At 37.5% G+C, this 26099-nt stretch overlaps 1 protein-coding gene across 1 annotated transcript in view; it reads left to right on the plus strand.

The window, feature by feature from the left end:
• Positions 1–14870: 14870 nt before the first annotated feature.
• MEGF10 (multiple EGF like domains 10) overlaps positions 14871–26099 on the plus strand; it is a 121227-nt gene continuing 109998 nt past the window's right edge. Inside the window, exons 1-3 of the mRNA XM_058539742.1 lie at positions 14871–14991; positions 22220–22321; positions 23655–23755. Coding sequence (XP_058395725.1) covers positions 14876–14991; positions 22220–22321; positions 23655–23755 — 319 coding nt within the window. The 5' untranslated portion in view covers positions 14871–14875. The remainder of the gene's footprint in view (positions 14992–22219; positions 22322–23654; positions 23756–26099) is intronic.

The raw sequence follows: 26099 nt of genomic DNA on the forward strand, positions 1-26099 counted from the left end.
GATAAGAACATGGAGAGATGAACAGTGTACTATTTTGACATTAAGGAGTTCACCAGCTGGTGGAAAGATGAGTGATAAAATGGTGAACAAAATAGTGTGTGTTACTCTGACAAAATCTGCATCATCTACTCCCAGGACGCCCCAGAGGATATGGGAGCAAAGAAAAAGGATGTTTAGATTGGCCTGGGACCTCATCTAAGAGGAAGTAACATTTGATTCTTGAAGAATGAGTGAAAATTAAGTTGACTGCATAGTTAAGGGCATTCCAAGAAGAAGGAACAGCATGGGGAAAGACATAGAGGAATGAGAACGTGTAATATTTTGGGAAATTCAAGTAGCAAGAATTGCTCAAGTGATATATAGATAGAAGTGATACATACCTGTGAGAACTTGCTGAGTGACAAGGCTGGACTCAGATCATCTTGAGTGAATGAAGGCCAGTTTGGACTTGACCGCAAAGGCAAACTCTCGAGAGCTTTTAAGTATAGAAGTATGATGTTCTGATTTGTGTTTTGAAAGAATTAGTGGCAGAGTAGAGGATGAATTGGAAGTTGATTGGTAAAAAGGATAAATTGATCAAACAGAAAAACTAGTCAAAAGTTAGTGTTTCTAGGCCTTGGTTTTAAAATTCGCTATCAGTAAAACTTACTTTACCTTTGCATTAGAAAGTCAAACTAAAGGATTGATACTACTTAACTGTTTATTGCTATAGTTAGAATGAGGAATAAAGCTAAATTAATGATAATGATATATTTCTCAATTCTTTGTTTCATATTCCAATGTTAAAATAAAATTTGAAAACTTAATGACTCTCTCAAGAATAGCCAACCAAAAATTGGCCATTTTCTCATTCCCGATAGAAGTCTTTGCTAAAATATAAAAGTGAGAAACAATTTAAAATGATAGGCCCATACTAAGTAGGTACAGTTGGCACCACTGGTTGAAAATGAATTTGAAAATACTTTGGAAAGCAGATAAAATTGCCAAATGATAGGTTAAATAAAAAGTTGTAAAATCATCCTAGAATATACAAAGCTTATGAATACATGAGGTAAGAGATGACAACTAGTGCAACAATTTTGCCATTGGAAAATTGACTTAAGACTGAAAAATAATGAAAAATAAATTAATGAAAAACATTTCCAATAAGCACATCAAACATATTGGCTGAGAATGAGACAGAAAAAGACTAAAATGCCCATAAAAGTTTTAAAACTATGCCCTATTTCGAACCAACAAACTCAATGTCGTCCCCTGGGACTTTTAAAAAATAAAAAAAGAGAAGTATTTTAAGATACTTTAAAGTACATAAGGGAAGCACAACTGCGTCATGGTACATAAAAATTATTAGTTCTTAAAAAACCTATGACTTGAAATATATATTTTTCAACAAATTTTTATTTGTCCAATTCACCAATTCCAAATCTTGCTGGAGAAGTCTTACTAGACCCAACCTTTTTCTTCTTTAAACTAGTTTTTATTTTCTTAAATTCTTCGTTCAAGTCCACATACTTGACTCCTCTCTATACATTTTATTCTTTAAATTCATTGATTCATGTATTCATTCACTCATTCATTCATTCATTCATTTGCCCTCCTCTCTGCCAGGTGCTGTTCTAGGTACTAAGGATACCACAGAGAACCAAAAAGACATCATTATACTGAGGAAATTGGGAGATGTCCATTTTTCTTTCATCAACTGCTTTGCCATAGCCATTAACAAAACTTTTATGAGGCCTGTGTCTAATCTGCCTCTTTGATGCACAGATTGAGTAGACATAACTCACTGTGAGCTCCTCCTCCTTGGAATGAAAAGAATTCACAAGTTGCTTTAGTAAAGTCCTGGCCATTTCATCATTATTTTAGTGTTAAACTTTTATAAAAACCCTATTGCCTATAATTTGTATATTTGTATTCTATTAAGACTGGCATCAGCCACAGGAAAAAAATGTAATTGCATCTTTATTATCTTTGTGTATAGCAATTCATAATATTGTGCAAGACAAACTGACAGGATCTTGAATTTTGGCCCAACATTAGCCTAAAGAGAAGCTATTTATGAAATAGCTTTGGGAACTTGGACATACACTTAATTTCTCTGAACCACAACATCATCATCTGTTAAATTAGATTATTGGGCCGGCTTTCTGCTAAAGGCTCTGTTCACACAAAAGTCGATGAATCTTAGGCATTCTGGAGGCTTGTAAGAAAGGCCAATGAAAAATACGACTCTCATTATAAGTTTGCTTGCCCTTAAAGCTGCTTTTCTGGCTGATATTTGTGAAAGGGAAATAAAACACAGAAAGAATAAATGACCTGTCAGTGATCAAAGTTTGATGCCAAGACAGACTAGAATTACCTCAGTCGCTATACCTTCCTGTCCCCACGGCGTCCAGACCCTAGATTTCCCTAAAAATGGCAGAGAAGGACAAGTAAGGAGACGCAGGGAAATCAGAAGAGAGAATTATGGATAATATGAATGAAGGAAATAGTATGGAGAATGACTCTTAATTTTCCTATCAATATGAGATTGTTCTCGAACTATTATTCAGGGTCAGACAGGGTCGCTGCTTGAATAAAAGATCTGTCTAGATACCACAGGAAGTGGTGTTGCTACTTCAGCATGTGGCGCTTTATTTACTAAAACAAAGCCCTATTTTAAGAGTCATAAAGTTGGGGTTTGGGTTGTGGCTTCTTATATTTGCATACATATGCGATTGGTGAGGAAGCGGGTGTGGGAGGGAAGGCTGCCCAAGCATTTTCTCCTTAATGTCCTGGCCAAATGCAACTTTGAATAATTAGGTTCTTTCGCCTACGTAGACTTCCTCAGCAGTTTCCTCACATTTTGCCTCAAATCTTCAAAGCTTTTGACCATGTGGGCTTCTAACTGTGAGGATAAAAGTGTCCAGACTCTTCTGTGGCAAGGCCTGCTGCAAGATGTCTGTGGTTGCTCTGCATCCTGGTCTGGGTTAGTGGTTCAGAACTAAGTAACTCTGGGAAGAATGGCAGCTGAGTCCCGATGTCACTGATTGTTTGAGACATCTGTACAGTATAAATGTGGAAATACCTTATGTACTTTCTATTTCACATTCTTAGTTTTGACCAGGCATTTTCTTAGCCACTTGGAGAATCTAACTTTTAATGAATTTGCATTTCAAGAAGCATTTATTGCTCCAAGACACAGCTGGTGTATTTTTTAGAAAGACTACGACTGTTTTACCTGATGGAGAGGTGATTTGACTGGAGTTAAGAGACCTGATTTCTGGGTTCTAGTGTTGGACCACCCACAAACTAACTGTGTGATCGTAGTCAAGTCATTGTAACTTGGAGCTTCAATTATTTCATCCATACAATGAAAAGATTTCTATTGGATCCCATAAGGCCTTAAACTATAACTTTCTGTTCTATTTTTTAGCACAAAAGCTCTGTGGAACCCAGGACATGTGTAGTTCTGGTGACTTTTGGAAGCCAAATGAATGTTAAAAACCTTCATTATATGGCCTGTTATAAAGTATTAAAAAATAGAGATATGCTGTGTGTGCATGTGTGTGTTCGCCTTGATAGAATCTGGATAGATGCAGTTGACAGGAAAATTTCTAAAACCTTGGTTCCGTAGAAATTCTTTTCCTCATAAGGTCTTTGTTCCTTTGTGTTTTCTTCTCTGAGAAATGACCTTTGAGGAAAGGAAGGGTGGACTTGGATTGCTCAATTGTGCACTAATAGTGGGTATCTCAGGAACTGAGGGTTAGTTAATGATCCAGAGTTAGGAGAGCAGGTGACATGTAGGTGCCCCTTGTCATGCCAATGATGGGGGCAGAATATGAGTGTTGTCATCCTTCTACTATAGTAGCATACATCACTGAGAAAGACCTTACTGAGAGAGGGACCATGCAAATACTTAGGCTTCCCATTATTGTCTCCATCCTCCCCCTACCCCTGTGTGCAAGGAAAGACCTAAGATTCTGATGACACTCAAGTATTCTGCTGCACATCAGAGAATTATATTTTCTCCTCTTTCCCTTTATTATAATTTGAATTTTCCTTTCTAAAGGAAATTGCCTTCTTTTGTCGCTTATTCTTTTGTAGTTGAATTTTTTTTCCTGTTTGTATTGTGTCGGGGGATTGGTTAAAGTGTTCAACTTCTTTAATCAGTATTGTTGGTTGAAAGAAAAAAAAAAAAGCAATAAGTCTCCCTTTGTTTCTGGGCTGATCAAATTCTATTTTCTAATTAATTTTTCTCAAACCCATTCACTGTTGGACTGCCTGAGGTCTGATGCGGTGTTTGAATACTTTACCATGAGTAAGTATTAAATCATGATCATTCCTGACCTGGCTCTAAAATTCCTCTTCCACTCACTCACTTTTCCACTGTGTGTTCCAGACAATCTTGCCCATTTGCCTTTCCATCTGGGAAGTTGCTTTCTCTTGCCTTTGCTCCTACTGGTTCCTCTGGGTGCAACCTCCACTGCTTTATCTACCCAGCAAAATCTTCAATAATGCTATCTCATATGCTCACTCACTGGTTGGAAATACTTTCTGAACTCCCATGCATGTTTTGTAACCCTCTTTCAACCCTAATCACATTTTACTTTGCCTTGGTATTACCATCTACACAATACTACTCTCACATTAGATTGTAAACTCTTTGAGGACAAAGATGGCCTTCACCAATGTTTGCTGATTGAAAGAACAAATGTTCTTTAGCAAAGGCTTTGAAAAATTTCTATGATGTGAAAGATTGTCAAAATAATTACATTATTAGAGCACTTGATGAAATTTGAATTAGGTCTATAGATTAGATGGTAGTATTGCATCAATGTTAAATTTCCTCATTTAGATAGTTCTACTATAATTATATAGGTGAATGTCCTTATTCTTAGGAAATGTACATTGGAGTATTTAGAGGTATAGGGGCATGATATGTACAAATTACTCTCAAAAGTTTAAAAAATATGTATATATTTTGCATATATATATGTGTATGTAGATAGTGATATAGTAAATGTGGCAAAATGTTAGCAACTGGTGAGTCTTGGTAAAGGTCATACTTTGTTCTATTTTTGTAGCTTTCAAATAAATTTGAAATTATTTCAAAGTAAAAAGTTAAAAAATGAAACAGTAATTAAGTTTTATATACCATCTAATCAGAGATAGTCATAGGAAACTAGTTCAAATGCAGGAACATAAAAGAAACATTTCTTTGTAGATGAAAAAGTAACCCAGAGAAGAGTTCAGAATCCATTCATTTAATATTTTATAAATGACCTGTAGCACAGAGCGCATGATGAACTCTCCAAGTTATTGCGAGGCAGGTCAATTCTTCTGGATGGTCAAATGCTAAATTGTTAAGAATAAATGGCAGGATAATCTGGGACAGTACTTTGTGTGGAAAAGCAGCAGATGCACCTCAAAAGGCAGGCATTGTGAGGTCATGCCTCTAGGAACAAAGCAACTCAAACTGTAATCGGAAGATCATGGGCTCTTGCCAAGAGCTCTAATGTAGGGAAAAGATTTCAGAATCATTGCAAGTGGTATCTTCTGTGTGCTATTCCTAGTGAAGATGCCAACAAAATGGTGGGCATTATTGAGAGCTATTTTGGAAGTCAAACAAAATATTTTTGGTATAGACATATTGAAATGTAGGCATATTGGTTATCTATTGCCATGTAACAAATTACCTCAAAACCAACAAACATATATTATCTCACAGTTTCTGTGGGTCAGGAATTTGGGAGAAACTTAGCTGGTGTTTCTGGCTCAGGGTGTCATGAGGTTGTAATCAGTATGTCAGCTGGGGCTACGGTCACCTGAAGGCTTGACAGGGGCTGCAGAGTCCATTCACACGGCAGTTGGCGGGAGGCCTCAGTTCCTCAGTGTGTCTATCTCTCCATAGGGCTGCTTGAGTGACATGGCACTTTAATGACATGGCAGCTGGCTTCCTGCAGAATGGTGGTCCAAAAAGCAAGATGGAAACTGTAATGCCTTTGATGACCTAGGTTTGAGAGTTATACTCTGTCATTGTCGCAACATCCTATTGGTTACACTAGTCCATTGTATTCATTGTGAGAAGTACTTACACAAGAGAGGGATCATTGGAGGCCATCCTGGAGACTGGCTACCACAATAGGGTGTAATTAGGGCTGCCAAAGCATGGTTGTTGAAAAAAGGAAAGAAAGAGTAAATTTTATGAAAGGGGTATGAGGGCTTTTTTATTTGGTGGACAGGCCAAAAAGATTAGCACTCTTCAGGTTGAGAAGAATGAGTAGGAAGGTTATTGAGGAATATTAAATCGTGAGACATTTAGCAAAATAAATATGATTTTATTCACCAAATTCTGGAATGAGAAGTAGCGTTTGAAGTTTCTATTTCTGATAAAAAAAGAGATGTATTGTTTTCCCAGTTGGAGGTAAATAGACTGAATAGAGAAAATATAACTGGGATTCAGAATGGTTTCAATTCAAAATAGCTTTCCCTGATATCAACCCTATTTTCTATTATTTCTCCTACTCCCGCCAATTCTTTCCTTCACTGGTTTCTCACATACTTCTCCTTCCTTAGGCTACCACCCTGGGACAGGGAGTTCCGCCACACACCTGAATGCACTAACCTCTACCCACTATCTTTACCTCCAGTCTCTGTTCCCTTGGTTAAATTTTGCACACCTTCTCTGTGTTAGTCTCCAAAACACCTCTTTCGTCAAATAATGCACCCTGCTTAAAGACTTAAGTGTATTCTACTGCAGGCAAGATAAAATCATTTGCACTCCTTAGCCTGGTGCTCAAGACCCTTCCTCTTGGAGCTCTGCCTACCTTTCTAGCACTGCTTCTCAGGCTTCCTTACAAGACCTCCTGCTCTTCACCTTCTAGGCTTGGCTCACACTTTACTTTTGCTTCCTGAGCCCTCCCCATGGTTTTCATTTACCTAAGCCTTCCTTTTATCCACTGTGATGCTGAGGGCAGATTGCAGACGTTGTAGTCATCAGCCAGACTTGTTCAAATCTCTGCTCTGTTTTAATTGTCTGATTTCAGATGAAGCATTTAATCTCAGCCAATGAGATTGCAAATATGAGGTATGAGGCATGAGGTAGGCGCTCAGCGATTTCTAGTTCTTTTTCCTTTGAAGGCTTCTGTTCAGATTTGACCTCTTTTATGAGCCTTCACTGCTCACATTGATTTTTCCCTCCTCTTAAAACTCTGGCAATTTATTTCTACATTAAATCATTTGGCAAATAATCATATTTTATTTATAATTTTCCTCCCTAGTAGATTTTGAACTATTGAGGGCAGAGACCATTCCTTATAAGTCACAAGAGTCCCCACAGTTGCTTGCACTTAGACCCTTAGTGAGTATTATTTGTGGGTTTTTTCCTTATGTTGTGGATGACGGATTCATAGGGATGTTGTAGAGTACTTCCCAAAGTTGATGAGAGGTGGGTGCAGGGTCTTTCCCAAATTACTCCATAATGCTACCTAGATAATGACTGTGGGGTTCGCTGGTTAGGTAGGTGAGGCTGTACCTCTGTCTTCCCACAGCAGCCTCTTCCCATCTTAATCATGGCTGCATCATGCTGTACTGGAATGCATGTTTGTGGCCATTCTCCATGTGGGCCAGTGAGCTCCCTCAGGGTAGCTCAGCCCCTGGCATCCTTAGGGCTGTGCCCACTTTTTTGCTTGATGTAAAGTACCCAGTGAATGCTAGAATCATTATTAAACATTCCATGCTAATGTTTAGGGATTTTTTTTTTTTGGTTGTTTATAAAACCATTGTAAGTGTATAAAATAGGATTTGAGGATTTTTTTTATTAATATTAATAGCCACACTCATTTAACATATTCTTAGAAGCTTCCAAGGAATGTTGTGTGACTGCCATTGCAACATGATTTAATTTGAGTTAGAAGAATATCCTTTTTGCGGTATTTGATGTTAGCAAAATGACATGAGGCTCCCCCAGAAAAAATATATATAGCAGTTGTACTGCTTCAAATGAATAGTTATACTTGCATAAAGTAATAATGCTATTATAATAACTAGCTTTGCATGGTGAAAATAGAAATCATGACAGTGCCTCAAAGATTTCTTTTATCAGCAAAGTAGTATTTCCGTGGAAGGCCTCATCTGAGGTTGTTCTCAGAGCAACCAGCGAGTGTTACTCTTTTGACATCTTTAATACCCTGAAGCTGGACCTTTGACGCTCTATTCACAGTCTCAGAGCTCCAGGAAGAACACAGCACACTACCTTCTGCCCGACCTGGGCAGCCTCTCTGAGTAGTTCAAGGGAAAGCTAGCATAGGCTTTATAGATAATATGATAGACGGATCAAGAGAAATAGGTGGCTCTTGGTATCTAGGGGAGAAATTGTGGAAATGTGGCTATTCTTTTTTTGCTTATTATTGAAATATAATTGACATAACATTATATTAATTTAAGGTGTACAACATGATGATTTGATGTTTGCATAGATTGCAAAATGATCAACACAATAAGTCTGGTTAACATCTCTTACCACACATAGTTACAATTTTTTTCTTGTGATGAGAACTTTTACGATCGACTCTCTTAGCAGCTATCAAATATACAGTGCAATATTATTAACTATAGTCACCATGTTGTACATTACATTTCTAGGACTTATTTATTTTATAACTGGACGTTGGTACCTTTTGACTGCCTTCACCCATCTCACCCACCCCTGTCTCTGGCAACCACCAATCTGTTCTCTGTATCTATGAGCTCATTTTTTTTAGATTCCATGTATGAGTGAAACCATACAGTATTTGTGTAACCACGGGCCTACTAGGACTAGTTCAACTGACCCCATCTTATCAATGGAGTAATTAAGAGTTGTTTTTCAGGATCTGAGAGACCCCTTTGTCCAGTTCAGGCCGGTCGAGATCACTAACCCATCAACTGGGCCTGTGCAAATGTCCAGTAAGTGACCCTCTTGACATCAAAGGACTGAAAACTCCACCCTCAGATCATGCTAACACCAGCGTTTTGTGAACATGCATCCTATGAAGAGCCATGAAGCTTGACTACGCTTGTGCAGATCATCAATTACCTCACTTCTCCTTACCTCCAATCATCTATCTCCACGCTTCAGACTGCCCTTCCCTTTATCCCATAAATTTTGCTGCAAGCCCTGGATGGGGGAGACAAATCTGAGAGCTGATGCCTCCTGTCTCCTTGCTGATTGATCTTGCAAAAAAGCTGTATGCTTTTCTCAAAAGCTGATGCCATAATAATTGGCTTTTTTTTATGCTCATCGGGTAGGAGAACCCCATCTTTGTGCAGTAACATTTGTCTTTCTCTGTCTGACTTATTTCACTTAGCATAATGCCCTCAAGTTCCATCCAATTTATTGCAAATGGCAAGATTTCCTTCTTTTTTATGGCTGAATAATATTCTATTGTATTTCTATCTATCTATCTATCTATCTATCTATCTATCTATCTATCTATCTATCATCTATCTGTCTGTCTATCTATCTATCCATCCATCCATCTATCTATCTATCTATCTATCTATCTATCTATCTATCTACCACATTTTCTTTATCCATTCATCCACAGATGGACAGTTAGGTTGTTTCCTTGGCTATTGTAAATAATACTGCAGTGAACATGGGGGTGCAGATATGTTTTCAAGTTAGTGTTTTATTTTTTTTTGTGTGTGAAGAAGAATGACCCTGAGTTAACATCATCTGTTGCCAATCTTACTCTTTTTTTTTTTTTTTTTGGTATGTGTGAGAGTCTGAGCTAACATCCATTGCCAATCCTCCTGTTTTTGCTGAGGAAAATTGGCCCTGGGCTAACATCCGTGCCCATCTTCCTCTACTTTATATGGGACGCCGCCACAGCATGGCTTGACAAGCAGTGTGTTGATCCACAGCTGGGATCTGAACCTGCAAACCCCAGGCCACCAAAGCAGAGCGTGCAAACTTAACTGCTAAGTCCCTGGGCCAGCCCCTCAATCTTACTCTTTTTGCTTGAGGAAGATTGTCCCTGAGCTAACATCTGTACCAATCTTCCTCTATTTTGTATGTGGGATGCTGCCACAGCATGGCTTGATGAGCAGTGTGTAGGTCCTTGCCTGGGATCTGAACCTGTGAACCCCGGGCCACCAAAGCAGAGCACGCAAACTTAACTACTATGCCACCGGGCCAGCCCCATCAAGTTAGTGTTTTTGTTTCCTTTAGATAAATACCCAGAAGTGGAATTGCTGGATTATATGGTAGTTCTATTTTTAATTTTTTGAGAAACCTCCATACAGTTTTCCATAATGGCTGCACCAATTTACATTCCACCAGTAGTGCACAGGGTTCTGAAACGTGGCTATTCTTCATCAAGAAATTAGTTTTCATTTAGAGAACTGTGAGAGGATTTTAAGGGTAGGAAATGAGCTTGAGAAAAAACTGGATGAGGGCACCCAAGTTATTTCTATGTGTGCACTTAATGATTTGAGGAAGAGAATAGATTTTAGAGCCAGAAAGAATTGTCTGGAATCATTTATCCCTCTGTTGTTGAAAAAATAAATTGAGTCAATGCTCCATTATTTATTTCTCCCTAATACATTGATAAAGAAACTACTCCCTATCATCAGAACCCAGACTCATCCACTGTAAGGATTTTATTCAACCTGATTATTTATTGAGGTTTTTGTGGTCGAATAAGCAAAGCCTGCCTTCCTAGTAGGCAGCAAGAGTTAACTCTGCCTGCTGTGTTTCCTCTTTCTAATAGGAGCGCTTTAGCAATGCTAATCAGGTGTACTGATTTTCTGTTTTGACTTTTCCATAATGATTAAGTGAATGATATGGAATGCAATCAGGTTTGGCACTAGGGGGTTCATGCAAATGACAGTTTATTTTTTTACCTTTTAAATTTCCTTAAATGGAACCGTACGGAAAGTTATTTGAAGAGGAAGACTGGGTGGGTGGGGGTAGCTTAACACTCAATTTAGTTTTGAGTATTTTCAAAATGTCTATTTTAATGAAGTAAATCAGCACTGTGTTGCCTTTTTTTCCAACTGAGATAACACTATTTTTTAAAGATTGTGTTTTGTTTTCATTTGTACTCTAAGTGGAAGATTATAATGTAAGACAAGATGACACAGCTTAAAAGACAAAAATGAGGAAGAAAAATGTATTGAACTTTCTTCCTTCAGGGTAGACACAAATGATAAAAGGTACCCACAGGTACTCATCAAAACCTGTAGAAGAAAGCAAATAAAATAGGGAATGAGTATGTGTAATGCCCTATCCACTTCTTATTTGGATTGCCTTTCAGTGCCTTTATTAAACAAGACAGAACAAAAGGAAGGGCCACCCATGTTTCTGAATATAGTGAAATGTTGCATTTCTGTAGTTCTGTCCAGCTCATTGGCATATTTCTGAAATATCTTCTCCCCCACCATATATAATATTTGAATTATTTTCTCAAACAGTTTTATCCAGTTTATGTGAGTTTGCATGATCCCTGCATCTGGATCTAGCAATTCTTTTTGCTTTTGACATTTTATACTTTAATGTAAATTATTCTAGAACTTAGTTAATTTCATAATTTTAATTTGGAAAATGCTTTGGGAATAAGAGACCAAGTGACGTATACATACATTTTTAAATGCACATCAGTACATATTTTTTGAATAGTATATATTTTGCCTTCCGTAAACACTGCCAGCAGCTTTGCAATGCAGTTTGATTTTTCTGTATGCTGAGTTTCAAAAGCAATAAGGAGGTGACCAAATTCTGCTTTTTTGCTTGCCATTTCCGAAAAGAGGTTAAAGTCCTCACAGTGCCATGTATCAAGTGTAAAGCAAGAAGGGACACCAAAAGATTAGTGGTACAATTTTTACATTAAAAGAGAACACACAGCCTCTTTCTTTTTCTTGGCAGTTTGAGTCGTTGCTTGCAGCAATTTCTAACCTTACAGACTAAACATTTCTAATTGCGAAACGGAGGGTTTGAGTCTGAGATGGTGACTCAGGATATAAACTTTCTAATTTGGGGTAGTAATTTTTTGTGAGTAGATGGCAAATTACTGCTGACCAGCACTCATTTTGTCTTTGAGGAAAGAATGAAAGTTAATATACATATTTCACACTTCACTGAAAGGACACAGTTAAAGATAACGATAGATAAAGCAATGAGACAGAGAGATATTTGCCATGCTTGTTTGCTACAACCAAATGTATTAAAGCTTTTCTTTTTTTGATGGATGAGGAAAACACTAGCAGTATATTCTACGTCTTCAACTGTGAAATGGGGATATTAAAAATACCTACTCCTTAGGTAAGTTACTGTGAGGATTAAATAGATGATTCACATAAAGCGTTCAGCACTGTGCCTGGCACGCAGTAATCAGTTAGGAAGTGTTAGCTGTTATTGTTCATCATCATCATCATCATCATCATTACTTTGTATTCATTTCTGTTAAGTGGAATAGCTTCTTTAGTTATATAAGATTAAGCTTCAGATTTTACAACTTCATGATAGTTAGCCTGTGAGAAACATCAATAATTTGAATTAATTTATAAGCCATATTTTGGTTCCCCATTTGTGCTTTATATGTTGGAATTATTTTGTAATGATTGAAATCCCCTTTTTTAAAGATTTCACAACCTCTGGTAGCGGCTTACACTACCTTTTAATTATCTTACAAATTTATGATATTTTTTCCTTATTCCAAATCAAACATTTTCTTTTGTTTTAGCCTTTGTAGAGATAGAGATAGTTAACTTGCCATAATATACTTAATATACTTGTCTTGAAAAACAATTTTGACTTTAAAGAATTTAATACTTCTTCATTTGATCTATTTTCTTGAATTTGAAGGATAAACTGTTTCCTAAGGTTAGGTTTTTGCTGGTATTGTTGTTTATTATTTGTTTTATGATAAACTGAACTTTTTAAACCACAATGTTATTATTCAATAAATTTAGTTCCCAAATACTAAAACTACTGGTAACCTCATGGTATGGAAAATCAATATAACTTATAAAAATGCCAGCTTTCACCCAGAAAATGCTTTGGTCACATAATTTGGCCTATTGTTCCTAGTTTCATGAGTTTACCAAGAAGCAGGTTAATGCTTATTTTCTTTATAATTAGTGAAAGGATCAGCTATTTCTAATTCCATGTCCGTTTTTATAATGATTACAGAAAATCATTTTATGTAACATGACAAACTTTTCCTTCTTACTAAGCACTAAGTTCCTGTAGGTGAAGAGAGGGGTATGATTTCCAGGCACATGCCATTACAGTTGTTACTCACCCAAGCTGACCAGTGCCTGGCACACAGTAGGTGTTCAATAAATGCCCACAGATGACTTTGTTAGAATGTCTCATAGGAGCCTCAAACTTGACATATCTGAAACTGAACTAAAGCTTCCTTGCCCCAGAGGAGGAGGGCTTCTGCGCTTCCCATCTCAGTGAGGGGCACGCTGTGAACCCAAGGGGCTATACCACAAGTCCCTCCTCTCTCTTACTCCCACATTCAATCACCAAGTCCTGTGGATTCCACCTCCTAAAAATCTCCCAGATCCACTCAGTTCCCTGCAACCCCAATGTTACTTCCTTAGTTCACCCAGAGTCATGTCTCACCTGAACTCCCTCGAATAGTCTCCACTGCAGGTCACTCTCCCCCTGCAGCCAGAATGATCTTTCAAATGTCACTGCACCCTTTACTAGCTCTGTTATCTTTGGATGAAGTTCACATACTTTGCAGTGGCTTATAAAACCCATTGTGATTTGCCCCCTGTCCCTTTCTCCATCTGAATTACAGTCATGGTTCACTTAACGACAGGGATATGTTCTGAGAAAGGCATTGTTAGATGATTTTGTCATTGTGCGAACATCATCGAGTGTACTTACACAAACCTAGATGGTATAGCCGACTACACACCTAGGCTGTATGGTACTAATCTTATGGGACCACCATCGTATATGTGGTCTGTCGTTGACCAAAACGTTGTTACGTGGCACGTGGCCATAATCTGAGCTCCCTAAATGTGCCTGACTCTCTCTGACCTCCAGTTCCTTTCGCCTGAAACATTCCTCCCTCTTCTTCTATCTCCTTTGCCAGCCTGTTTTGCAAATATGTTGCTATTTGTTTTTCCCTTATGGTCTGTCTTCCTCTCAAGAATACCAGGTTCATTTTCTTTATCACTGACCTCCAAACAGCTTTACACCTTTTTTTTATACACCTATGTAGAAACCTCTATAAGATAGCTGGTTTTGTTTCTACTCAGCAGATGGGGAAACTGAAGCACTAAATATAAGAAACATATGTCATGATTATTGAATTATAAACATCTTAATGGGCAGGGATAGAAACTAAATCTGTAGTTTATGGCCGGTTTTTGCAGTGCCTAGGATAGAGTGGGCTCTCAGTGCACACTGAGTGAATCTCAGTTTGATCCTGAGGTGCGTCCCTCTCGAGTCAATGGAGCTTCTGTTTCATCATTTATCCTCTAGGACAAATGAGGCCAGATTCCTCTGTGAGCCCTCTTCTTCCAGAAGGGAAATATGCCTGGTGAGAGAATCTGGAAGTCTGTGTTGTTCTGAGTTGGTCAGTAGATTCCTTTGATGTTGGCTGGCATGGATGAGAAGGGCTTTTGTTGTGGTGCAATTAATGACGATTTGCACATTTTAGGAATTTACAAAATGGTAGCCACCCTGCACAACAGAAGAAATACCTCTCTCTCCTGGACCATGAAATCTGGTGACCCGTCTATTTAAAACCATGACTTGTTATGCATGTTTCAGCCCTAGTGACAACTGGTACTGAATGGTTGCTGTATTAAAAAGAATTCTGTTTGGGTCATTTTAATTCATCTCTAATTTGGATTTTTTTTTCTTGTAGGTTGTTCTTCAGAAAAAATGGTTATTTCTTTGAACTCATGCCTGGGCTTTATTTGTTTATTGTTATGCCACTGGATCAGGACAGCATCATCTCTGAATCTTGAAGACCCTAATGTGTGTAGCCACTGGGAAAGGTAATAGTTCTGAAAGTAGTCTGAGAAATAATTTCTGATAAGTTTCTTTATATATCTTCATTATCAGTCTGATCTATAAAATTAGAATTTGAGAAGAGATTTGTAAAATTACTTTTATGTGAAAATCATTAGTTTTATGTAATAAATTAGATAGTATTATTCACCTTGGTCTTATAGAATATATATTATGTGATAAAAACTTGATTCTAACACAGGTTGATTCTAACACAGGTGCAATTGTAGGATCCAGGGAAAACGTTAATAGCTCAATTAAAATGATCTCCCTAAGGTCTTCTCCCTGCTCTTAATTTATTTGCAATAATTTGATAGAGCTGGGCTTATGTGTGGGAACCAATGAGTGAGCAGTGGAAGACAGTATGGAATAGTGTACTTAAGTGTTGAAATGTATGGCCTAAAAAGGTTGTGCTGTAGGTGGCCTGAAAAGGAAGACATGATTTCTGGAGGAACTGGCAAGACTGCATGGAAGTGGTGTCACCTGAGATGTTCTCGAAGACCTGAATCAGGGGAGTGGATGGCAGTGATTGGGAGGGGTTCTAGGAATGGAAGGTAGCTTGAAACCAGTGCCACACAGACCACTAAGGGCTGTGCCCAACAAGAGTAGAGTCAGCACAGGATTGGAGGAGGGCAAGATTGAATAGATTATATAAAAGCGGATGGTACAGTGTCCAGATCTGGGCAATTTGCAGTAGGAAATACAGAGGAAGTAGAAAACAATAGGTCATTCTCAGGGATCTTGTAGTCTTTTTTAGAACACAAAAATAGCACAAACCATCTAGTGATATTGTAGTACAATTAAATGCAGTCTGCACTGCTCTAATGTGCTATTTGCATTCTAGGAAAGTATCTTTATCCGAAAATAAGATTGCAAATACAAGTTTTTCAGACAAAGAGAAGATATCATCCTTCTAGTAGTCTCAAGTACTAGAGAGTAATATGTATTTTTAATAGTTATAAGGCAATGACGTCAAACTCTTGGTCTCTTTCTCCTGTCACCCTCAGCACCATGATTAGCACACCACGGAGTACACATTCTAATCACAGTTGTCACCCACTGGTAGGATGAGCAAAGCTCAGAGCCTTGTAAGCACAGTAGCTGTATTATTCTAGGGGCACACTGTTTCCTCACTCACAGCATTATTTTTCTGTGAGGGCTCTGCCCCATCTCCATTGGCAGTATTACAATCGGTAACAAAAACATATTTCCCTGATCAATCAATGGAGTTACATACCCTTATGAAATGTTTAACTGTAGAGGAAATATGTGTGTGTAATAAAGTTCTCTATATTTGTGGTATTACCTATATTATATAGAATTTAAGGAGAGGGACCTCCTATTAATTATTTTTATAATCTTCATAGTATCTCTTGTAAAACATTTCACCCACAAAGAAGTAAGTATTTATTTAAGTGATAAAAATGAACCAGTAAATACAAGAATGGGTACATATCAAATTTTAAATAGGGAGAGGCCATTGGTGTTTGGACTTCTTGGAGAGTGATAGCTTTGGAATGGGAGGAAAAAACCAAATTTGTAAGATACTGTGAGATAAGAATCAACGGGTCTTGGTAATACATTTACTGTAGGATGTGCAAGAGGCAGAAAAGGCTGAGATTTAGAACCTGCTGTGTGAAAGAGTGGAGGTGTCATTGCACATATGGAAAAATAAAAAGAAGAGAGTTGATTTGAGAGGGAGGAGATTAGTATGGTTTTGCCATGTTGTGTTCATAAGGTCAATTTGAAATAGGGGCCTGGAAGTGTTTGGGAATATAGATTTGGGAGTCTCCAGCATGATGAGATGTGAACAGATAAACTCTCTGAGGGAAAGGCTATAAAGAGAAAAAAATCCAAGACTTCAATAATCCAGCACCCACTCATACGTACACATTTTGTCCTGATTTCTTGTTCAATATTCGGCCAAACTTTCCCACACATAATTGCATCATTTTGTTCATCATTGATAATTTCCAGTATCTAAAACACTCCTTGCATATGGCATGTGCTCAAGAAATAATTGTTGACTAAGTTCACCTTCTGACAGGAAATGAAATGACTAAATACAGACATCAATGGGGGAGGTGGGAGACAGAAAGACAGACAAGGGGCACATTAGTATATAAACCTAATATAATTCCACTGCTGCACAAATGATTAGAGTAACCTCTAAAATACTCACTAACGGGGAGGAAAATTGAGTTTGAAAAAATAGGGAAATGGTGGAGGTTTTTATCCTGACTGTATTTTCTCTATGAACTGCTAGAAAGAAGAATTAACAGCTACAATCTTCTTATTGATAAGTTTCCTGTTATAAGGCTAGATTATAATTCTTCGAAGAAAGGTAAAAGAAAGTGGAATTGTTTTGACAAGAATGGGGAAAGGAGTGTGAATTAAAATGATCAAATAAAGGTGCAGGTGACAGATTCTCAGAAACTGAAATGGGCTTGAATTGAAATGGGGGAGAGGAAGATTAGCTTCAAGAACAAAGTTCTTGGTGGTAGGGCTGAGGAGAGCTCATTGTAGTCTTTCCTTATACTAAGACCCACTTGTACCCAAGGATTCCAAGCCATTTAATCAGCTGGATCCTTGCTTCTCAGAGTGTGGTATGTGGAGTTTTGGCATGAACATCACCTGGGAGCTTGTTAGAAATGCAGACTCTCAGGCCCTGCCTCAGACCTACTGCATCATTTCTTTTCAAATAAAAATATGCCTCATTTTAATGCAGTAATTGTGATTCTTAGAAGTTGTACATAAAATGAAATTAAGGAAAATTAAATCATTTAAAATACACAGGAGTGCTTGTTATTAAAAAAATTCTGCACAGCATCCTTTTGGAAAATGAATAATTCCATGAATCATTTATTCCTTCTCCCATCTCCTTTCCTTGTTCTGTGAGTTTAAGTGTTTCCATCTGTTGGGGTTTCTTCTACAGAAACCAAAAATGAAGAGAGGCCATTCTTTCCCCAACCCTTTGGGGGTGGAACACAGAAGTGGTAGTAATTGAAGCAGCAGTCCTGAAGCAGAGATGAGAAATGATGATTGTTACCATAGCTGGTGAAAGTAACAAGATAATTTTGGCAGATAAAATGTAATTAACCATTTTGGAAGGTGTCCAAGTTATGATGGCTTTTTACCCTCTGTTCTTTGACCTTAAATTAAATCTTGCTGGAGTTTCTCCCTGGATAATACTCAATAGGTTAAATCACAGTGATGATACATTTTCAGTGTGTTTGAGAAGATTAAACAAACAAGCAGGAGATAAAGAGTTTTGCATCTTGATGCTGAAAATAGTGTAGAATTGAGGTCTGATTCCTTTTATACCGCAGTTTGCCACTCACTGTCTGCTTTAGAAATTTTAGATGTTCTAGTGACATCTGAGAGGGGACAGAAGGGCAGGATGGTGTCTGAGGATCCTGGTGTTTGTGCTGGCTGTAGACTGACTCCTAGCACTGGGAGCTCAGTGTTGCTCATTTGTGATGAAAGCAGGATTGGACTAGACAGTCGAGAAGCTTCCTTCCCACTCTCTGTCTTTAAGAGCAGCTGCTGACGAAAATGCAGGTGTGGACTGTTAGCAGAGGGGCGGATTAAATTAAACAGTAGCCCTGGAACTGGCCAAAGAAGCAGTGATCAAGACCAGAGCAGGCCGGCCCATTCTCAGAGACATTTCCCTTCATGATGCAAGCATAAAGCTTCCATAAAGTGGCCCCTTGAAAAGTGACACCAACTTAATTGTCTACAGATAGGTGGGTATTGAGCAAATTAGGTGTAGTTGCTTATGGAGTATTTGGCAGTCATAATTTGAAGACTATTTATTACCAAAGAAAAAATGCTTATGATATACTTCTAAGTTAAAAAAGAAGGTTTCAAAATTATATGCTAGCATAATTATAATAATATAAAAACAAAAAAACTAAACTAAAACCCCCTAGAAACTGTAAAGAAGTACAGCAAAATGCTATTGGTGGTTATGTAAGAGTTATGGAATTCTCTCCCTTTTCTTAAAAATTTGTTTTCCAAATTTTGTACCATTTTATTATAATTTCTATCAAATTATAATATCATTAAAAATGGAAAAAAAAGAGAAAGATTGTATGGAAAAGAAAAATAGTATAAAAAAGAACAAAAGAAATTTGGTGTGAAAAGGCTTGGAACCCTTCTGTAAACTTAAGTAGAAGCCTCAGTTTCTGATCAACGTGAAAAGTAATTTATATTCAATCAGTTCTGAAATGAGTTTGAACTTCTAGATAATTTTAATAAGAGTCAAAGTTGAAGAGAAATGCTGAAAACATAGTGAATTCTATTCTTCTATTTTCCCAAAACTGTATAGATTTCTCCATTAAAGCCATACCACTTTATTTTTAGCATTTACCTGCTGGCCTCTCTTGAGAGCTCTTTTAGGGCAAGAATTGCATAGAAGTTGTCCCATAAATGTTTGTTCAATTGGAATCCTAAATGGTTTGATTACCCTTTTATAGAGTATAGCTTTTTTATTTCCTAAAACCAGAGAAGCATCTGCAGATGTATGCTATTGGTGAACAGCAAGTGACAAGAAGAGGAAATTCATGTACTTGAACATTTCCTCTTATTTAAGCAATCTTCCAGGCTGTTAGAAATTAGTGAAAACATTTTCATATTTGCTTGTGGAATCAGTTCCCCCATCCACATCAAATGTTTGTGTTTCGCCAAGATCCATTTGTTGATTATCACTTTTGCTCTCCGGGGCATATAGACCTTAACATCATATCATGGCCTTTGAAATTTTATGGGAATAGTTCATCAGGTCTAGTTCCAACAAACTAATTTAGTTCAGCTAAATTAGCGCTGTAGAGCCTGGTAGGACATATTTTCTTGCCCAATTGGCATTAATTTAGAGTGGTCTCTTTTTCATTCCTATAGCACATATGGAAACTTCTCTGTTTTGCTCCTGGGTCATGTAGGACTGCATCTACATGGCAGTTCCATACACAGAAGACATTCATTCGCTTTGCTCTCCACTAGGAATGGAGAAATAATGCTGTAGGCCTCAAGATTCAGCTATCTACAAGCAGCTGGATAGGAAGGAAAAAAAATTGGTGAGGAAATCTTAGAATTTGCATTGACTTGAACCTCAGGACACTGCTAGGGGTCTGAAGAAAATATTAATACCTTAATGTAATATTTCAGTCCAAGAACATGTATATTTTAACAGAGGCCCTTTGCTTTACTCAAAAGGAGTTACATCACAGATGTAGGCAATTGCATACTCTATGCTCATCTGAACCTGTTCTTGCAGGTAGCAGCAGCGTCATCTATTGGAGTAGAAGGAAATAGTTATCCTAAATATATGTTAGAAATTCAAGTGGGAGGGGATCTTCAAGGCCATCTCTGACCCTGGTTTTAAGATGTAATAATCAAAACCCAGGGAAGTGAGGTTATCTGCTGAAGGTCACCCAGTTTCTCAGTGTCAGATCAGGATTGTTAAACTCAACCATAAATGAAGACTAGACTTAAATTCCCTGAGCAGACAAAACTAGTTAGTCGAACAAGCAAATCTTAATTTAGCTTGTATTTCAAGATAAGCGAGATTAATTTAACTTGGGTCACTTGTTGCTTATGCCTCTAAAAATCATAGGTGAAACTTAAATAGTTCCCCAAAATTGATATGACCACTAACCAGTTCCCTTTTATTTAATAAAATTCTAATATTGTAAGCAGTCACTGTGAAGATAAACACTCCCAGCCTTTACACGATATAAGCTGCCTTATACCAATACACCTTGGAGCCTCATTCCATGTTTTGGTTTGAGCGCTCCCAGTTTGCAAACTGTCTTTTTGGCGTGTGCACAAAAAAACTTTTACTAATTTCTATTAAGTGATTCTTTGGTTTTACTTCTGTTTTTTATGAACTTTTGACAGGATTATAACCCTGTCTTCTAATCAGTGATCTTTTCAATAGGGCCTATTGCATCTGCCTAAGAGTTGTGGAGGATCCCTAAATTTACCTAGAAATCAAGTTGCAATGCCCCAAAGAATGAAATACACAAAAATGTGAATAGTATGATTATTTCATGGATGTCCTATTGAAGCTGAAGTACATAATGACTAACAGAGACCAGCTAGAGAAAGAAATCCCACTGTTTGTGAGGTCAGCACCGCACAGCTTTCCAAATGAGAAGGTCCTGCCCTGTATCTCACCTGAATTCTTCAGGCAGAAATTTCAACTTCGTTCCTTCTGTACCTTTTCTAGTTGATAGTTCCTATTAGTGAACTTGGGCTATTGATTTGCAGCGAGTCTGTGATTGTGGCCCATTTTGTTTGTTAATTTGAATTAAAGATTTTAGCAGAAATCTTTAAAAAACTGTTGATGAAAAGAGAATTGTTTGGAAGGGAGGGTTCTCCAGATTTTCCTGTAGGCAGGAACTCTAAGCTCTTGAGCATGTAATAGACTGCTTTAAAATGGAGAAGTATGGCATTGGACATTGAATGTTTTTTATGTTTCATGGATGTTTTTCACCCACATTCTTAGGGCCATAGGATTGCATGCTTTTATTTTAACAAGAAGCTGCTAGTGAAAATGCATTGGAAATGCAACAGCTGGCTGTTGGTATGATTATTTCAGGCTAATTGTCTCAGCCATATGTTTAGAACCAGGTTTAAAGACTTCTTTGTTGTTTTTATTTAGAGGTTGGATATATTCTTCCACTGTATGAGAAGTAGGGCAGGCACGCGAAAACAAATGATTCTAAATTCCAACTTGAGAAATATGCTCTTTCTGATTTTCCAGAATCAGTAGCAAAATGTACTCTGTAATGAATACTCAAATTGTCTCTTTGCTGATTACCCTTATTATTTGCATGCAGACTTAGACTGAAAACTTTTTGTGAAAGATCTTGGTTATCCCTAGACCCCTGGGGTGAGGAGATTTAAATACAGAAAAATACATGGTGATATGTTTTTATATTTAGGAATATCAGAGTTTACGGTGAATAATAAAAGATTTCTTTTGGAAATTTACAGCGTGAACTCTTCTCTTTTAAATATATTATTAATACTGGTCCTTTTGGGGTTCTGGTTCAAATAAAAATCTTTAAAAACATGGAGATTCTCTGTTAAAAGTCAGTGTGGCATTGCAAATGGAGATAATTTAGCCTACAATTGTTTTTTTTTGTGCATAGTATATCATTAATGTAAGAAAGAAAAATATTGATTCCTTATCTTTTCTCTTCTTTTCAGCTACTCAGTGACTGTGCAAGAGTCATACCCACATCCCTTTGATCAAATTTACTACACTAGCTGCACTGACATTCTGAACTGGTTTAAGTGTACACGGCACAGGTAAGGGAAGCTCAGATATATTTATGAGTTTGGATAACTGGGAAAGTCTGATACAGAGACAGTAAATATTTGAGAAGTTACCTCCATTCATCTAGTGAGGAGTTGTGGGGTGCAGGCTGTTGTCTTAGCCTTGTTCCAAATCACGGGAGATACAGAAAAGCAATAAGATTGTCTGTGCCCTTAAGGAGCTTACAGAGAAAATGTCTATTGGTTACCATTGTTTAGTTAGCAAGAATTCATCCAGCTTTTGTGTTGTGTGTAATTGGAGGAGACACTCAAATATGGATATCACCAGATATCAAGAAACTCATATCTCAGTATATGTTTCAATTTGAACATCTGACTCAATTTAGGCTGACTTAAATTTGACCTCTACTTAAGTAAAATAAGCCACATATTTTTTTTTTAAATATGAAAATAGAAAACAAACAACATATTAAATATTAATGTTAATATGGAAAGGAACCATGATACCTTAATTTTATTTATAAAATACTTACAGTAGTATGAGTCATGGGTCTAGTGTGGCACCTGCTGGTTTATGCTGCACTAAATGATGTCATGCTCCGTTTCATTTCTTCAGCTTTCCTTGGCCACTCCATCTCAACTAGCATCCCTTTCCTGTCACACTCTCTTCTCTTACTCAAGCTTTATTTTTCTTCACACCATTTAATCATTACCAGTCATGATATGATATATTTGTTTGTTCAATGTGTGTCTTTACTTAAATTCTACAGGTCTCTCTTCCCCAGTAGAATGTATGTTCCTTGAGAGCAAGACTATGTTTTTTTGCTCATGCTGAGCTATTTCCCCAGTGCCTAGATTATAGTGAATGTTCAATAAACATGTGTTATATAAATGAATTAGTGATTGAATGAAGCTTTAGTTAAATGTAAGGGTCTTTTGTCTATAAGCCTTCTATTTTATAGTGGGATGAGACTGCATTGTCATAGATTTTTAAAGGAATTCTTCGAATTTTTCCTTTAAAACACATGTAAGTGAATGATGATTAGGTAAGTATCATATATGATATTAATCAATACTTTTCAAAATATCTCAAAATAAGTGAAATAGAGAAGTCACGAAACTTCTGATCCCTTGAAGTAAAGTGTAGATTGGCTTAAATGGACAATCTTAATATATTCTTAGCAAATTGATAAGAGCATAATATTGGTCAAGACATATATTCTATGTTTCTTAAATATTTTGGAGTACTTTGCTTTTCATACCTTTATTATATGTAATAGCTCTATTGTATTAAAATATAAATTCTTTATTTCTAATCAAATTGCAGGTCAAAGAAGTAATAATGTGCTTTTTTCCCTCTGTATAGAATCAGTTATCGGACAGCCTATCGACATGGGGAAAAAACTATGTACAGGCGCAAATCCCAGTGTTGTCCTGGATTTTATGAAAGCAGAGAAATATGTGTCCGTAAGTAAGACCTTCATCCCTTTGAGGTTCATTTATTTTTCCCGGTGCTGGTTGGCCTCTGTTAATGGCAGCCGAGATGGAGGCCTGGGGAGATGGGACGTCTTGGATCATGCCCTTTCACTATCAGATGCCACTGTCTTGGTCTTTGTAATGAGGAAAGCATTAACTCGGTCCTTCTGTTCTATCAGAAATCTCCAAATGAATGTTGCTTGAGGAGAAAACAGATGTTATAGAAAGATGATTCAAGGCCAGATGCAGCAATGTTAATTCAGTTCTTCAATAAATGTCTTTTTGGAAATTGGTCAGGGAGTCATTAGACTTAGGGTTACAGAAGAGAACAGAGACAGAACTTTCCCACAGCAGCTGATCAGAGTCCTGAGTAAACTTCTGAGAGGCCAGCGTGTTCTTTCTGGTGCATAGAATGGTGAGGCTTATTAAAAGTTGAAGAGCTTTCACAATAAGAAATGGCTGTATGTCTGGGTCACAAAAATAGGCCTTCTTATTTTCTCTCTCGCCATCTCACCAATTCATTCTGAGATGTCTTGAGAGAAGTTTGATATTTTATGATACACTTCAGAAAATCCTAGAATATCATGTGGGATGCAGTTTGTAATTGAGGTTTCTTACTATTGTGTAAAGAACATGTAGAAGAGAGATCATTAACAACGATTTTATTCAAATATTTTGGTTCAACACATAGCCAAAGGGGCACCTTTGCTTTCTGAACTGAGACACTGATGTTGAGTAGCATGGGGAGAGACAAGGTTCTGCTCTAATTTATAGGGACTGGGAGTGATTGGACACATCTGGGCTTAAGAATCTGCAGAGCCAGGTGATAGCACTGGCTCTGCCGCTGCTCAGCTGGGTGACATCGGATAAGCCATTTATACCTCTTTGAGGCTCCTTTGCTCTTGAGTAGAGAAAAGGCTTGGACCAGTATGTGTCCTCTTCCTTCCAACCCCGTACTCTATTCTTTCTGTAGATAGGGGCGATTCCTCAACTTTGGTTCAGAACCAGGGCTATATATGATAATAAATGTTCACTGAAAAAATTAGAAAATGTAACTAAACAAAAAGAAGAAAATAAAAACACATGGTGAATTGTATTTTTGAATTACAATAGTGAATCACAATATTTTGAATTACATTGTCAGTAAATGTACTTCTGTAACATATTGCAAATGTTGGTGCGTTATTGCATTATAGATATTTATTTAACCAATTTCAACTGTTGAATATTTACGTAATTTACGTGTTTTACCTATTATGAGCTGCTGTAGAAGACATCATTGTGGTTAAATCTTTGTTCATACCCTTAATTAATAGATAAGGATATAGTCCTAGAAGTCAAATTGCTGGGTCAGAGGTATACACGTATTTCTGAGATGTTTGGTGTGTTTCCAGTTTCTACCCCCACCAGCAACATTTGAGAATGCCTTTTTGCTTATACCCTGTGTCAATTTTGCCTTTGCTAATTTTTTGTTAATTTGCATGTCTTTTAATAATGATGCTGAATAATAAAAATTACATGTTGATAATCAAAAATTTTAGAGAATAGTTGTGAACAGATCTCTGTGGCCCAGGCTGATGGGCAGATTTCAAAAGAAGGCACTGAATGCACACAGAGTGAGACTGGGGAGGCCGGGTTTTGGGGTGACATCATCTTGGTGCCCTTGCCAAGATTCAAACTTACAAGCACAATTGTCAGCACACTGAGAGAGTAGTTCTATCCCCCAGGATTCATTTCCTTTAACGCAGGTCATAGGAATGATGTGTAAAGCCAGGATGCTAATTCATTATGTTACACAGAGCCTGGAGAGCTTGGGCTGTGTTCTGGCTATAACTTCTTTCCTTGTAGGCCTGGCATGTGGGGATCGTGGATCCAACCAGTCAGAGAGTTTCAGTGCTTCATGGGCCCAGCCTTCCATAGGCCAACACCTCTCTCATTTTATTCAATAGTGCAGCCCATATCAGAAAGCTGGGCAATTCCGCTGGCGCCATCATACCTGAAAATTATAAGGGTGAAACTAACTTTTCCTTTATCTCACACTAGACAGGTTGCAAGGTATCCTCCTTCCTGACTGCTTGGATAGACATGTCTGGCATTTGCCTCTAAAATTCTCCTTTTTCTAAGCCTTCTTGGCTGACCAACTGCCCCTGGAGGCTGAAACATTTTTCTTTTAGATATGTTACTATATTTAATCAGCTTACTGTCTAGTCTCAGAGGCCTGGGGGCTGTTTGGTCTTGAAGGGTATTTTGCATCTCTCCACTCTGATGTCTTGATTTCATAGCTTATCCCCACAGGAGGATCACGCTTCCCTTACTTCCTTGTTCTTGGGGACGC

The sequence above is a fragment of the Diceros bicornis genome, chromosome 1 (genome assembly GCF_020826845.1).
Source record: "Diceros bicornis minor isolate mBicDic1 chromosome 1, mDicBic1.mat.cur, whole genome shotgun sequence".
NCBI lineage: Eukaryota > Metazoa > Chordata > Mammalia > Perissodactyla > Rhinocerotidae > Diceros > Diceros bicornis.